Source organism: Pseudorasbora parva, chromosome 2 (genome assembly GCF_024679245.1).
Source record: "Pseudorasbora parva isolate DD20220531a chromosome 2, ASM2467924v1, whole genome shotgun sequence".
NCBI classification, from domain to species: Eukaryota; Metazoa; Chordata; class Actinopteri; order Cypriniformes; family Gobionidae; genus Pseudorasbora; species Pseudorasbora parva.
This window is the reverse complement of record NC_090173.1, coordinates 17,910,863-17,927,134: the sequence shown is the minus strand read 5'-3', so window position 1 is coordinate 17,927,134 and position 16,272 is coordinate 17,910,863. Positions and strand designations below refer to the sequence as shown.

The window sequence follows — 16,272 nt, the reverse complement described above, 5'->3', positions numbered from 1 at the left end:
CAAACCACAGATTAGACACGAATAATTAGTCTGACTGGAAAGACATTTCTGTTTGCTTCTCATTGTAATGTTGCATCTCAAATGCTCTGTTGACATCAGGGTTGGGAAGGACACTTTTAAAGTGTATTTCACTACAAATTACAAAATACATGCTTTAAAATGTAATTTGTTACATTTCATAAGATAACACAAGCTTTGTAACTTAATCTAAATAAATACTTTGGCGATATTTGCGTCACTGGAGTATTTTTTCTAGAAATAAAATGCATAAATCTCTCGTCTCAGGGGGATATGAGAGGGGGAGCACGATCATTCGAATATACTCCAGGGTTTCTACTGATAGAAAGCCATATGCTAATCGCTGAAGTAACCCTTTAATTAAGGCATGTAACACAAAGGGACCACCAAACATAGGACTGGGTTTTCCTCTGCAAATTATTTTAAACAACATTAGTTGTCCACTATTTCCGGAAGCAAAAAAATGCTGACAATCTTAAGAAATAAAATAAAATAAAAATACTGCTCAAGAAGGCAACATGACGCATTACGATCTGGGGTGTGTAAACTTTTTGAATTGAATTTCTGTTTGCATCTCATTTGTTCTGCACACACACAGTTCAGTAATTTACAGGAGAGACGACCACATTTACAAAAACTATACACAGTGTGTACGGAACAGAACTGAACAACTATTTGTTAATGACGTTAAATGCAGTCGTCACTCCTAAAACTTTACAGTGTGTGTGTGGACATTGTAATGTTGCATCTCAAATGCTCTTTTGACATTCACCTTCTGGGCCGTTGATTTCAGAAGCATCACTAACATCAACCTTCCAACCAGACACAGGTTCAGTGTCAGGCGCATCCAACGGGAAATACTTTTTGAAGAAAGCACTTATTTTCTTGCCTTTAGTACTTTCTGAAAAAAGAAGAAAACAAATAATATGTTATTAGAAACATCACTTACTGCAGATCAAAAATGAATAATTAGTCTAACTTGAAAGAAATTTCTGTTTGCATCTCAATCGTTCTGCACACACACACTTCAGTAATGTACAGCAGTGACGGCCACATTTACAAAAACTACACACAGTGTGTACGGAACAGAACTGATAGTTGTTAATGACGTTTAAATGTGATCGTCACTCCTGAAACTTTACAGTGTGTGCGTGGACATTGTAATGTTGCATCTCAAATGCTTTTGACATTCACCTTCTGGGCCGCTCATTTCAGGAGAGGCATTGACACCATCACTGACATCCACCTTCCGAGCTTCTGCAGACACAGGTTCAGTGTCAGGCGCATCCAACGGGAAATACTTTTTAAAGAAAGCACTCATTTTCTTGCCTTCAGTACTTTCTGAAAAAAGAAGAAAACAAATAATATGTTATTAGAAACATCACTAACTGCAGGTCAAAAATGAATAATTAGTTCAACATGAAAATAATTTCTGTTTGCATCTCAATCGTTCTGCACACACAGTTCAGTAATGTACAGCAGTGACGACGACTACATTTACTTAAACTATACACAGTGTGTACGGAACAGAACTGATAGTTGTTAATGACGTTAAATGCGGTCGTCACTCCTGAAACTTTACAGTGTGTGTGTGTGGACATTGTAATGTTGACTCTCAAATGCTCTTTTGACATTCACCTCCTGGGCCGTTCATTTCAGGAGAGGCATTGACACCATCACTGACATCCACCTTCCGATCTTCTGCAGACACAGGTTCAGTGTCAGGCGCATCCAACGGGAAATACTTTTTAAAGAAAGCACTCATTTTCTTGCCTTTAGTACTTTCTGAAAAAAGAAGAAAACAAATAATATGTTATTAGAAACATCACTTACTGCAGATCAAAAATGAATAATTATTTCAACATGAAAATAAATTTCTGTTTGCATCTCAATCGTTCTGCACACACACACTTCAGTAATGTACAGCAGTGACGGCCACATTTACAAAAACTACACACAGTGTGTACGGAACAGAACTGATAGTTGTTAATGACATTAAATGCGGTCGTCACTCCTGAAACTTTACAGTGTGTGCGTGGACATTGTAATATTGCATCTCAAATGCTGTTGACATTCACCTCCTGGGCCGCTCATTTCAGGAGAAGCATTGACACCATCACTGACATCCACCTTCCGATCTTCTGCAGACACAGGTTCAGTGTCAGGAACGTTTGCATCTGGGACACACGATTCCTTGGGTTCAGGCAGATCCAATTCAGGTTCCGTCACGGGATCACACAAAGGCTCAGCCGGATCGATCGGAAAATACTTTTGTAAGCAAGCACTCATTTTCTTAATCACTTTAGTAAAAAGAAGAAGAAAACAAATCATCTTTTATTAGAAACATCACTAACCACAGATCAAAAATGAATAATTAGTCCAACTTGAAATACATTTCTGTTTGCATCTTATTCGTTCTGCACACACACAGTTCAGTTACTTATAGGAGAGACGACCACATTTACAAAAACTACACACAGTGTGTTGGAACTAAACTGAACAACTAGTTGTTAATGACGTTAAATGCAGTCGTCACTCCTGAAACTTTACAGTTTGTACGTGGTCATAGTAATATTGCATCTCAAATGCTCTGTTGACATTCACCTCTTTTAGGGCTGTAGTTTTTGTTCTCTGGCACTTCTGCTGGCCAGCGGACAGTAACCAGATTCACTTCAGGTTCAGGAGCCGGATTCATCCAAAAAAGTGTTCTGAGGAATCCTCTAATTTTTCTCGCCATCCACTCTGTGGTAGTTTCTGAAAAACAAATAATGTGTTATTAGAAACATCTCAAACCACAGATTAGACACGAATAATTAGTCTGACTGGAAAGACATTTCTGTTTGCTTCTCATTGTAATGTTGCATCTCAAATGCTCTGTTGACATCAGGGTTGGGAAGGACACTTTTAAAGTGTATTTCACTAAAATCCATTGAATTAGATAAACAGGGTAAATGTACTCTTTTTGTCTTCTGGGAAACATCGTTATTAGTTTCTGAGGGCAGTACTCAATGAAAAAAAAAGATCTTTAAACAACAAAAGATAAATGTACACAGCAATTGCTTTTTTACATTAATTGCCGTTACACTTTAAATTAATGTTTAAATGAAATAAATGACAAGCAATCACTGTGGCAATCTAAAGAAAATATTGGATGTGACATTAACTAATTTAATTACCACCCATTTAAAATATAAATGTTGTATTTTAACACATAACTAAGTTACATCCGGAACCCAGGTTGACATTCGCATTCAATTTATATTTATTTGTAGATGTGTCTACATTACAATTTAGATTAAACTGCTATCAGAGGTGACTGTGTCTAAGACCCTGTTTACACCTGGTATAAAGATTCAGTTTCAGTCGATCAGATCACAAGTGGACGACACTCATTACAGGTGTAAACAGTTTGTGCTTGTCCATTTTTGACCACTTCTGGAGGTATTCAGAAACACATCTGTCCTGTTAACATTATGGGAAGCGCAGGATTTCAACTTTTGAGTGGAGACCCAAGCACAATTGGTCGCGGCTGTCAGAGCAGAAATTAAAGCTGCTGCTCTGCGAAATTCTTTGGTTTTATCTGGTTGGTTTCATATGTAAACTGTGTGAGCATATTTCATCCAAAACCCGCCTACAGACCCTCCCCTTACAGAAATCAGGACAGAAGTGGTTGAAAGTGGACAAAAGAGACGGATTCAAACACAGTGTAAACGGGAATGTGTCTCCCTCGTATAACGAATGACCAGAACGCATCTTAATACCAGGTGTAAACCAGGCCCAATTAATGTCCATATGTCAGAAATGTACACAATACAAATCATGCAGTTTGCTAACATCATGTATTCATTTAAGCATAAGTAATGATTTCATTAAAAAAAAGTTGTGTTCATCGTAATGATTACAGCAAGTTACATGGAAAAGTTGTGAGTGGTGCATATTGAGCATTCACCTGTCGAGTTACAGATTATGTCTATCTGCAGATCCTCGCCCTCTAAAGCGGCATGACTGACTGACATGCACTCATCGCCGTCCACCTCCAGCTGTGCGGTTATGTCGCCCGGTGAGCACCCGAGAAGATCGTAAATGCTGTCGGTGACCATAAAGTCCACCTGCATATTCTCCTCATCCGGGACCCAGACACTGTCAATTAAGAGCAACTCGCCGTTCACGTAAACCTCCAGAGGCACCTCTCTGCAGTTTGAGATTGAAGCCATAGTTTTGTAAGATGATCAAATCCAACGGAAACGGGTGATATTAGATCAGATCAGATGTCCAAAACTGTATGTGTGATGCACAGCACACTGTGTGGCTGTACAGTTCGAGTCTATATTCTGTGGGTATGCACGCGCTGAATGTAGACTCTATATAAAATGATGATGCTTGTAAAGTTGTTTCTAAAGTTAATATCGGTAGGTTATTGCTGTAAAATATCGATACGTAGTCAGATGTGTAGCACAAAATCGCTCGGATTATCGCTGTGCTGAAGAATCTGCAAGTGAGAGTGTTTATAGTTAATGCCGTCTGTGACGCAAGTGCTGTCTGTGACGCAATCATACATGACGCTCCACGGTTGCCATAAAAACGGATTGATTGACAGTAGCAGGTTTATGTTGTTACTGACTCACTAATGATCATCTATATATTATTATTAATGTAAAATAAACAATTTACCCACAATTTCCTATACTCAGATTACATTTACTGACTGAATTCCAATCACCTTAGGGGTGGGTAAATAGAAAATGTAACGTTACCAGTTTTCCAGTCAGTGTTTGCGATGCAGACTGTGCAGACTCTCCCTCCAGCGCCACCATATTTAACACATAAAAAAGAAACAAAACATTTATTTACTAGAATTTTTAAAGGCCGAATTGTGAAGGCTGGATTAAATGGGATGATAAAAACATCGCGTAAATCAATAAGTTGCCTTACAAGTTGTCCAGTCCTCCTCGCGAGCTGCGTGAACACCAAAACAAACAAGTGTAGTCCGATTCACGAGCAAATGACTCATTTGAGCAGATTCTTTTAATGACTCGTTTTATTTTCACTCACGTAACGTTACACTGGTTTTAATCTTGAATCAGCTCTAACGAAAACGAAAGGAATCCTTCTGAATGAACTTGAGGAATTCGTCAAAGCGATTATTAAATCAACATTTGACACACTGAACCGATTCGCAAGTTAAAGAAAGCTTTTTTACACCACAACTACAAACAGTAACGATAAAGTTCTAAAAATCTCTCTCAACATTAATGAATAGCAGAGTTCACACCATCTATAACGATAAAGGTAGAGAAAATCTTTGGAATCACTTGCAGAACAATTTTTTTCCAGGTGAGAAAAACATTGACAAACGAACCCATAACGACCTCGAGCATTTAAAGCGGCAGACAAGCAGAATGAACAGAACGATATTGTCCACTGGTGTGGACGGAAATACAGGTCCTTCTAAAAAAATTTGCATATTGTGATAAGTTAATTATTTTCCATAATGTAATAATAAAAATTTAACTTTCATATATTTTAGATTAATTGCACACCAACTGAAATATTTCAGGTTTTTTATTGTTTTAATACTGATGATTTTGGCATACAGCTCATGAAAAAAAAAAGCATATTTCATCTGACCAATAAAAGAAAAGTGTTTTTAATACAAAAAAAAGTACAACCTTCAAATAATTATGTTCAGTTATGCACTCAATACTTGGTGGGGAATCCTTTTGCAGAAATGACTGCTTCAGTGCGGCGTGGCATGGAGGCGATCAGCCTGTGGCACCGCTGAGGTGTTTTGGAGGCCCAGGATGCTTCGATAGCGGCCTTAAGCTCATCCAGAGTGTTGGGTCTTGCATCTCTCAACTTTCTCTTCACAATATCCCACAGATTCTCTATGGGGTTCAGGTCAGGAGAGTTGGCAGGCCAATTGAGCACAGTAATACCATGGTCAGTAAACCGTTTACCAGTGGTTTTGGCACTGTGAGCAGGTGCCAGGTCGTGCTGAGAAACCAAATCTTCATCTCCATAAAGCTTTTCAGCAGATGGAAGCATGAAGTGCTCCAAAATCTCCTGATAGCTAGCTGCATTGACCCTGCCCTTGATAAAACACAGTGGACCAACACCAGCAGCTGACATGGCACCCCAGACCATCACTGACTGTGGGTACTTGACACTGGACTTCAGGCATTTTGGCATTTCCTTCTCCCCAGTCTTCCTCCAGACTCTGGCACCTTGATTTCCGAATGACATGCAAAATTTGCTTTCATCCGAAAAAAGTACTTTGGACCACTGAGCAACAGTCCAGTGCTGCTTCTCTGTAGCCGAAAGTGTCTTGACCTGGGGAATGCGGCACCTGTAGCCCATTTCCTGCACACGCCTGTGCACGGTGGCTCTGGATGTTTCTACTCCAGACTCAGTCCACTGCTTCCACAGGTCCCCCAAGGTCTGGAATCGGTCCTTCTCCACAATCTTCCTCAGGGTCTGATCACCTCTTTTTGTTGTGCAGCATTTTTTGCCACACTTTTTCCTTCCCACAGACTTCCCACTGAGGTGCCTTGATACAGCACTCTGGGAACAGCCTTTTTTAGATATGAATCTAAAATATATGAAAGTTTAATTTTTATCATTACATTACGGAAAATAATTAACTTTATCACAATATGCTATTTTTTTGAGAAGGACCTGTAGTTCTTTATAGTTCTCTTTAAAGATATTGTTCTTGTGTAAACCGTTGTTTCAACGATGCTCGTATCAAAAGAGTTTAGGGGAGAGTGGGGCACAACCTATAGCCTAGTTGACTTTTTCAGTTTGTGAGGGTTCCGATCATTTTTCCCCCACATTAATTTCTCAAATATCTAGTTCAATTGTGTGGTTTTGTTTTATTAATACAGTGTATACTTGTTTTTGTATATCGGGATATGACATTTTGGCCATATCGCCCAGCCCTAATTAAAGGTATCTATGTAAAGCGCAGTGCAGCTGCACGGCAATAGCCAGGCACGAGGAGCGCTCTGATTGGCCGGGCTGCGGCAACTGCAGGAACCTATGGTGAGGCGGCTGAGAGGAACGAACCAATGGGGGCGCTCCAGAGAGACAACCGAAGGGGTTTAAATTTGCATACAGGAGGCTATATTAGGCCGTGATTCGCCATAGATGTCAGGTTTTAAAAATCGACTGAAGTGACACCTGAGAAGCACGAACATGGCGCGGAACGCAATACTCGTTCCCTCTCTCAGGGAACCGAGGTTACGAAAGTAACCGAGTACGTTCCCTATCGAGAGGTTCCTCGTATTGCGTTTGGGAACACAATGTAAAACGCAGTGTGTGCTGACTGACCTAAAATCCCTAACTGAATGAGGAAAAGTCAAAAAAACTCTTGAGAGACCGACACAGGCGGGCTTCGTAAGGGGAATGAAAGAACCGGAAGAGTCGGTTCGTTTGAACACCTGACCGGACATAGATGGATCTATGGTAGAGTGTAATGGTGCTTAAGAACGAATGTGTATAAGCGGAACGCAATAGCAATCGTGTTGCCAGGGCTGCAGAAGGGCCCTTAGATGGAGAAAAGCACTGCTTGTAAAGCTGGGACCTCCAAATTGTAGAATCTGATAAAAGTGGGCGGAGAGGCCCAGCCTGCCATCGCACAGATATCTTGCATGGAAGTGCCACATGACCAAGCCCAGGACGAGGCCATGCCTCTAGTGGAGTGGGTTTTAATACCTGTAGGACAGGTTAGGTTCTTAGACCTAGAAGGGCTCACGGAGATTTTAATAAACCTTTATTAAATAAAATAATAAAGCCTTAATAATTCACCTTTATTAATAAAGTTTTGCTTCATATTCTCGAGAAAAGGAGTTTTTCCCATACGCAATACGAGAAACCTCTCGATAGGGCTCTAAGATACACATGTGATTTCTTTACTTGCTGTTTACGTTCACAGACTTAACCAACTTTATTTATGTGAACTTTGAATAACCTTGTGTGTGTTTGACAGTTTAAGTGCAATAAGATGTGAAAGAGAACTGAGTTTAATACTCACGGGACGCAAAGTCTGGCGATCAGCTTTCTGTGCGCATGCTTCGGATGCGAGCGCTCAGAAAACCATAAATCAGGAGTTTAGACTGATGTGGCTTTAAAACGCATGCAGATAATACACTTTAATGATGATGAAGAACTGCGATGCCACGAGAGCGCAACGGCGATAGAGATGATAATCAAAACCAAACAGATGTTTTAGATTTTAGTATCCAAGGCACTCTTTTGGAAAGCGAGTGAGGCGCAGCAGCTCATTTGCATTTAAAGATACACTCACAAAAATAGCATAATAGCATAATACATTTTTTGTGGGTATTTTGAGCTGAAACTTGAGCTGGAAGCCAAACCATAACATTCTTGTTGACTGTAAGCATGAAGTCACTTTGCTGAATGTTCTGGCCAAGGTCCAACATGCATGTGAAATGACAAACTGTTGTTGCTTTACGTGACAATTTATATGACATTTATAGGTTTAGATCTGATAAACATGCAAGCAACAAAGTAGCAGCGCATTCAAATAATGACAGTCTCCTTGAATGGACCTACTGCACACAGAATAAATGAGTGCAAAATATGACTTGTGACAAGCATCTCTTGGCTTTATGTCGTGTCTGCTTTAACTGCATGAACAGGGTGGATGCTTAAGTCTTCTAATGCAAGAGTGACCTCTCTATTAACTCAGATGTTTCTGAAGTGAGTCAGTGCTTTTAGCGGCATTACATGTATCATTCTGCTGCCAGTCAAAGTGAGACGTACGTCAACCTCTATCTGCAGAAGTCATGAGATGATACATGTTATTGTGTGATTTGTTTATAGCCAAGGTATATTTAATGCAGAAAAGCACCATATCTGTGCCACCTGGAATGTGAAATAGGTCTGTAGGTTTTACAGTATGACATTTTATATGGATTGAAGTCAAGATAAAATGGACTCTAATGTGGAGTCTTATATGGCCTCTTATTTACATTGCCATTCAAAAGTTTGGGGGTAGTAAGGTTGTTTGTTTTTGAGAGAACTCTTTTATGCTCACCAGGGCTGCATTTATTTAGTTATTAGACAGTTAAATAGTCATATGATTGCAATTAATTACAGTTATTATACTCTCATATTATACTTTCCTGTGTCATAATCAAGGAACTTTGCTGTCGTACCATGGGTGCAGCAACGCAATGATATTTTACACAGCACCTGAAAAAAGTCCTCTCTGTGCAAGCAGGTTGTCATGTTGGTCACATTGAAAGAAGTTAGCCTATTTTCAGGCGCTGTTTAATATCATTGTGACGCTGCACCCATGGAATGACAGCAAAGTTTCTTGATCATTACGCAGGAATGAGTGATATAGTTCCTAGCCATATTGGTCTAGTTTAGAAATCGTATAATGGGCCTCATTCATGAAACATGAGCAGAACGAATTTGTGTGTAAATCGTTCATAAAGCCGCTCTGACGTAAATTTTCGGATTCACGAAAATGTTCATATTTTCAAAATGTTAGTTGGTACGAAAGAAATGTACACCTGCTCTCTACCACGAGTAAATGGTGCGTAAAACATTTGAACGTTCTGTTTTAATTTAGGCAAACTGATGACATTGCATTTTGATGCACTATGTAGGGCAGGCCGGCCATAATAATATTTCAGGAGTTTATTTGCCCCGTCTTTTTTGTTTTGTTTTGTTTGTACTGTTTAACGTTGGGCAATAGGCAGCGCTCATCACTGTCATATTTTACCAGGCCGTCCAATCACAGTGGAGGAGGGGCGGGACACTACGCCAACCAATCATCCCACTTGTACACCAACCGAACAACAATAATTGAGAAGTTAATACTGCTTTTCACTGCATTTCTAAATTCAGTAATATTCTTCAAAATGAGATACTAGTAGTAACACATTACTGCCATGGATATTCTGCATCAAAGTATCTCAGCTGGAAAAACATTGCCCTTGCAAAGCGCTTTCAAGCGCCACCTGCTGGCCGTTTTCAGAAGAGCACCAGGTGTTTAGCTGGCTAAAACATGCTTTGGTAGACACACGATAATTTAATATTTATTGCTAGTCATATGGCCAATTAGTCTCTTCAACATTTATGCAAAATCCTGGAGCCAAACCTGAGAAAGAAGTCCAGAAGAGTCCACAGCATTCCTGGCCATGTCATTTGCAGTTGTAACTCATGGAGGGGGATTATGCTAATAAAGAATGAGCGTGCACGTGCATCCTTTTTACACATATTTGGAATTTACGAATATACACACATAACGAATCCGTTGTATACGAAGCGTTTGTGACTCTGGAGGAGAGTTTTCATAAAGGTCCATTTTGCGCGCAAATTACGCAAATTTACGAAAGTTTCATAAATGGGGCCCATTATGCGTAAATAAATAACTTTTGATTTTCCGACAGTCTTATGCTAAACTATGCTAAAAGTGGTACTGCCAGATCAAGAGATTGGCTGAATGGATTTGAAAATGGTAAAACTCAATTGTTTAACTCTAGGGGAGTTAGAAAATGAGCCTATTTTCAAAAAAAAAGTGGAGTGTTGCTTTAACTATTCTTAACTCTTTCCCTGCCATTGATGTAAAGTCTTGTTGTTTTCACTGTTTTATGGTAGGGGGCGCTGTTATGCATCTTCTTAAAGAGTAGAATCTCCTGAACACAGGCAAAAAAGAAGCTGAAACAAGTGATAGCAGATGCATGAAGCAGATGCATGTGAAAAATAACATTAAACGACTGAATGAAATGTCGACCCAGGACAAGCTTTAGGACTGTGACGCTTTGGGGGTGTTGATTGACTCAATCTACTCTATCTGTGTTTTGATCATCATAGTTTTTTAATCGTATAATGGTTAGTACTCAGTATTGTGGCCGAAGCAACACTGGTTTGTATCCCGGTCACAGCACCAAAAAACAGAGGATCTTTTCTTTTTTCTTTTTATAAAAAGCAAGTTCAGAGATTCATACAACGAAATACTCTGGGGGCCATACATTTTGTGAAAATGATCAAAAATGCTTTATACTGCTGTGGAGAGAGTATTAAATACACTCTTAGAAAAAAAGGTACAGTACTGTCACTGGGGCGGTACCCTAAAGTACAAAAGTGAAAAGCTACATCTTTGTACCTTACTCACCCCTAAAAGGTACATATCAGTACTTTAAGAGTGCATATTAATACCTTAAAGGTACATGTTAGTACCTTTTTGGTTTTGTACCTTAGGGTACCACCCCAGTGACAGCAATGTACCTTTTTTTCTGACAGTGTATTTGACTTTCCCTTTCAGCTAACATCACCTACACTACCGTTAGCCGATCAATTATTTCGCTTCAATGCATACCTTGTCATTCCCAATAGATAAAATCAGGCCTGACTTTTTTTTTTATACTTGAATATAATTTGGAAAATGGATTGCAAATGCTTTTTTAGACTTTTCAGACAGATCTGCTATCTGCTAATCTCTCTCTTCCCCCCTGTTGTTTGGTGTCTTTTTTTACAAATGTCTTTTAGTACATTGCCATTGAGCCTCAGTCGGAGTCAATGCAGTCTACCGGAGATCTTCAGTTCTTTCTCAATGAGAGAGCAGTCTCCAAGCGGCTGCTAGTTTAACAAGAATAAGTAAGGACATGACTAGGGACCCAAACACTTTCCCAAAAATAGCCCGCGAACGGGTTCACAGGACACATTCCCCCCAGGACACTGGCCATTCTGGGCACTGATAAATCAGTCGCTCATGCAGATGTGTTTTTGGAGAAATGCTTTATTGAGCTGAGACATTAGTCCCCCCAGGACCAGCTTGATTAAATGGCTCGTCTAAGAGTCATGATTGGCTGAGAGGTGGTCATGACATCACTTGTAACTGGTTCAGACCATGGGGTAAAGCGCGTTGGGCTTCTGTGAATGTTTAGTGAAACGTTAAATGATTTTATCACATCCATTTTTTATGCTTGATCTTTTTTTTCTCACTAATAAATTCAATTCTGCTTCATACTCAAAGTTGTTGGCGGTTCAGAAAATCACTCTGAAATTATAACCAGAAATATTTGAAGAAAAACTTAACAAATTAGAAATGTTTCCTTGGCTACTACTAACTGAAATAAACTGAAGTATTACAATTCCTAAAACTAACACCGAAAATCAAAAAGTAGCTGCATATAGAGAGAAATATAAAAACAAAGCAAAAGCATCTCCACATGGATAAAATAAGGCTCTGCCCTACAGTTTTTTTCCCTACTTTATTATTTATCTAATTTGAAAATGTCACAGAAGTACATTTGGTTACTAAATTGGTGTGTTTTTGTGTGTGTGTAAACCCTTCGTCATGAGGATAAAATGTCCCCACATAGATGGCAATACCCAAAATCCTTGACCTTATGGGGAGATATTTTTGGTCCCCCATGAGGAAAACAGCTTCAATGTGATGTTTTTTTTGAAAATGTAAAATTGCAGAAAGTTTTCTGTGATGCTAGGTTCAGGGGTAGGGTCAGCCTGCGTCCCAATATGCATACTATCCATCCTAAATAGAATGTGACATTAGTAATTTTCAATACTATTTAGAGCAGACAGGGTGCAGATGTGATATTAGTGTAGGCTTTTTCATTTTTAAAAGCAGAGGTGGATAGTATGCACATTGGGACACAGGGTTAGTGTAGGGGGATAGAAGATGCGGATTGTACAGTATACAAATCTCCCATAAAACATGAAAACACAATGTGTCTTTTTGACTTTGACAAACAGGAATTTAAAATATGAATAAATGGGGATAATAATGATATTTAACAGCCTGTCTGTCTACTGTTGTTCTACTTGTACTTAACTAGCTTACTACTATTTTATTTCTTTTATCAGATATTTAAAGCGACAGATTTTATTTTCCTGTTCCGACCACAGTTGCTTTTTCTAGCACGTCCACACTAGTTGTCATAGTAACGAGGCAAACTGGCGTAGGGCTCAGCATGGATGAGACTTTAGCAATGCATGTTCTGCCACTGATTGTTTCCCATTAGGGCCATATCCAAATCTGACAAGTGTGTAATGCCAAGTAATGTACCACAGTTAGGCAAGGGTAAGAGTGGACTTTTCAAGAAGGCCGTTATAGCTTGCTAGCTTCCAGTTGTTTACGAAGTGAAGTATTTGACATGATCTGTGGTCTTTTTCACCCTCAACATGTCTATTGAGACGCACTCTATTCCTGTTGATATTAAAGAAGAAAAAACACATTCTAATCATTCAGCGTGACCGGAAATCAGATTTCAGACCTTTTTTGAAGTTGGTTTGGATCAGGCAAATTATATATTATATTGAGTTGGATAGGTCTGCTCGTGTTAACATAGCTTTAAATTGCCTCTATTATGCTATTTTAAAGATCCCCTATTATGGATTTTTGAAAATGACCTTTCAGGTAGTGTGCTACATAGTTCTAAGTGAATGAAAACATACTGCAAAGTTTTAAATCTGAAAGTGCAGCATATATATATATTGTCTCTCAAAAGTAAGAGACGACTCTGAGTCAATTAAAACAAATTGGTTTTCAATTGAGTCACAAGATATTTTGTTGTGACGTCACGACGAAACATTAGCATATTGTGTGTAAGTATCCGGCTAACTGGCTTACTCCGGTTATTACTGTCTTAAACACTGTTGTATCAGCTGTGGGCTGCAGTATTACCTAATCTCTGTCTATTAATGCAGATTGTCTGTCTTGATACACAGTGATACGAACAGTAACAACGATGTCAGTTTAACCTTATCAATTCAAACCGAGTCCCCATCCTTAGAAAGTGCATCAAAGTGGAAAAAAACAGAGTCTTCTCGGCATAGCGACAACACAAACCAAACTCTTCCAGGCCTCAGAGACAACTGCAGCGTTTAAGGGTCAAAGTAGACACTCTTTGTAGGCAACCAATGAAGACCATAGGCTGGCATCATGCAAATGTATTACAAACCTATGTAGGTTCAGCAGGAAGTAAATCAGCGACGACTAGTTTCAGGCAGTTCAGAGTTCTTTCTTTTGGAAGACAATAACTCTCTTTATCTGCACTTTGCAGACTTTTTACATTCACAAACTAAGTTATTAACACACTTTCAAAGCTATATTACACACTGCATGAAAGATAATATCCAAAAAAGCATAATGAGAGTTCTTTAAATACACCCAGTGAGACAAATAATTCATACGGAAAGCCAGATATATTTTTTTGTTCCGTGTTGTTTTTAATCACACACACCCATTAAAAACAAGCCTCTAACCTTTGACCCGGTGTCTGCGGCTCAGACTAAATTTAGTGTGAGGCTTCAGTAGCTCAACATTTGCTTCATAAAAAAGGACATTTATATTGAAGTGTCTAAAAATGTGTGGGATAAGAGCTGCCCCTAGTTCAGTGCTGTTTTTTGTTTTTGTTTTACAAGCCTAAAATATCCCATTTTACAGTACGATACCTACAGTAGCAGTTACAACAAACAGAATAAAAATAATTCCTTTTCCAAAAATCCCCTTCATCTCGTGTGAACTGACGACAAACTAGAGATGGATGAAGACTTAAAGGGGATAAAAGACATTATGAGGAGGAATCAATGTGGTCAATGTGGAGCACACATGAGACCAAAAAAGACAGAAGGAAGAGAGAAAATAAGAGAGCGTGTGCGGAGGTTGAGATGTGCGTGGGATGGAGACGGCTGAGCTCCCGCCTTTATAGCACGTGTATAATTTGAGATTTGGCTGTGGGAAGCTGTACCTGCGTTTTCGCCCACAGGCCACCTGCTTTTGTGCTTTTGCATGCCATGCCACTTACACAAGCTGGAGCTGTCGTACAGGACTTCACAGACGAAATCTAGAACATTTTGGTTCACTTCAGAGTTTAGACCGAATGTATGATGAATGGATGGGCTTATTCGTTTTTTAACGGATAGAAACAAACATAGCTACATGACATATGGTGGGGTTTAGTTCAAGTGAAGTGGTGTTTGGACATCTGAGAGTTGGTGCTCGTTTTGTGAAAATCATTTTTCATTTTTAAAGCCCTCAGGATAAGGTTTGGTTCCCTCGGGTTAACATTCGCAGATGTGCCGAGTCATGCGCCAGCGAAATCTGCAAGGCCTGCATAAAACCTTCCTCTATTCCCCCTGCTCAGGCTTTTAGGACTGGCACCCGTCCCAGTTTCATCCACTCTGCATCTGGTTTCTTTAGGACACAACTGCGGAAGGGCATGAGAAGAACTTCATCTCCATGGGCTTATTACATTAAGATGAAAATTCATCATTCTTCCCAAACACAACATTCATTTTATTGGTTTTAGCATTGCATCCAGCAACAATAAGATTAAGTTAGAAATAAAAATTGTTATTTACTCACCCTGGATGCTAGACATGTTTTGGAGGGAGGGAGGGAAAGATCATAAGTGAATATTGACTTATTGACTGGAACCCTCTTATTCACTCTTAAAAATAAAGGGGACCCACTTTATATTAGGTGGCCTTAAAGGGTTACTTCAGCGATTAGCATATGGCTTTGTATCAGTAGAAACCCTGGAGTATATTCAAATTATTGTGCTTTCCCCCCTCATATCTCCCTGAGACAAGAGATTTATGCATTTTATTTCTGGAAAAATTCCTCCTATGATGCAAATTGACGATTTTTGCATCATAGGAGGAATGTTTGCCCAAAGGCTAAAGACTACAGCCAGCAGAGGGAGCCATTTACGCATGTTTTGAATCTGCGCATGGGGGATGGGAGATAACACTCAGCTTGCAGGGAGAGCTCAGCTGGCAGCTACAGGCACTCATTTTAACGGAGCTATGGTGAGCAATGTAAGTCTTTTAACTTCTCAAATTCATTTCTATGAAAGTTAAGCTTGCAAAGGCCTGAACTGAAACGCGCCAGACTGAACTTGCGTTGTGAATGTATGCCGCGAGTGTAGTCGCGATTACCTCATGTCACGTCACAGACAAGGGAAAATGGTGCGAGGACTCAAGTGCAGAAAAGGATATATTTATTTATAACAAATAAAACATAAATACAAAACAAACACCCACGAGGGGGCAAAACACATAATAGAACATAAACTAAAACTCAAAACATACCAACAGAAGTCACTGGGGGAACGGGAGACGCAGACATTACACAAGGATCCAACACAGACTGACAAACACAAGGAGATTATAAAGGGAACAAACAAGGCAGATAATGAGGGAGAACAGGTGGGGCAAATTAACCAATAATCAGATAACAAGGGGGAGGGAACT

The 16,272-nt window shown here is 39.5% G+C and overlaps 2 protein-coding genes across 2 annotated transcripts in view; one reads left to right on the top strand and one right to left on the bottom strand.

Moving 5' to 3' along the window:
* LOC137051225 (uncharacterized) overlaps positions 1-4,952 on the bottom strand; it is a 6,332-nt gene extending 1,380 nt beyond the window's left edge. The window contains exons 1-7 of the mRNA XM_067428805.1: positions 4,773-4,952; positions 3,968-4,209; positions 2,623-2,772; positions 2,097-2,318; positions 1,657-1,803; positions 1,213-1,359; positions 791-919 (exon numbers count right to left, since the gene is read on the bottom strand). Coding sequence (XP_067284906.1) covers positions 791-919; positions 1,213-1,359; positions 1,657-1,803; positions 2,097-2,318; positions 2,623-2,772; positions 3,968-4,133 — 961 coding nt within the window. The 5' untranslated portion in view covers positions 4,134-4,209; positions 4,773-4,952. The remainder of the gene's footprint in view (positions 1-790; positions 920-1,212; positions 1,360-1,656; positions 1,804-2,096; positions 2,319-2,622; positions 2,773-3,967; positions 4,210-4,772) is intronic.
* The window catches only part of pitpnc1a (phosphatidylinositol transfer protein cytoplasmic 1a), a 144,876-nt gene that overhangs the window by 78,209 nt on the left and 50,395 nt on the right, over positions 1-16,272 (top strand). The gene's annotated exons all lie outside the window — the stretch shown is intronic.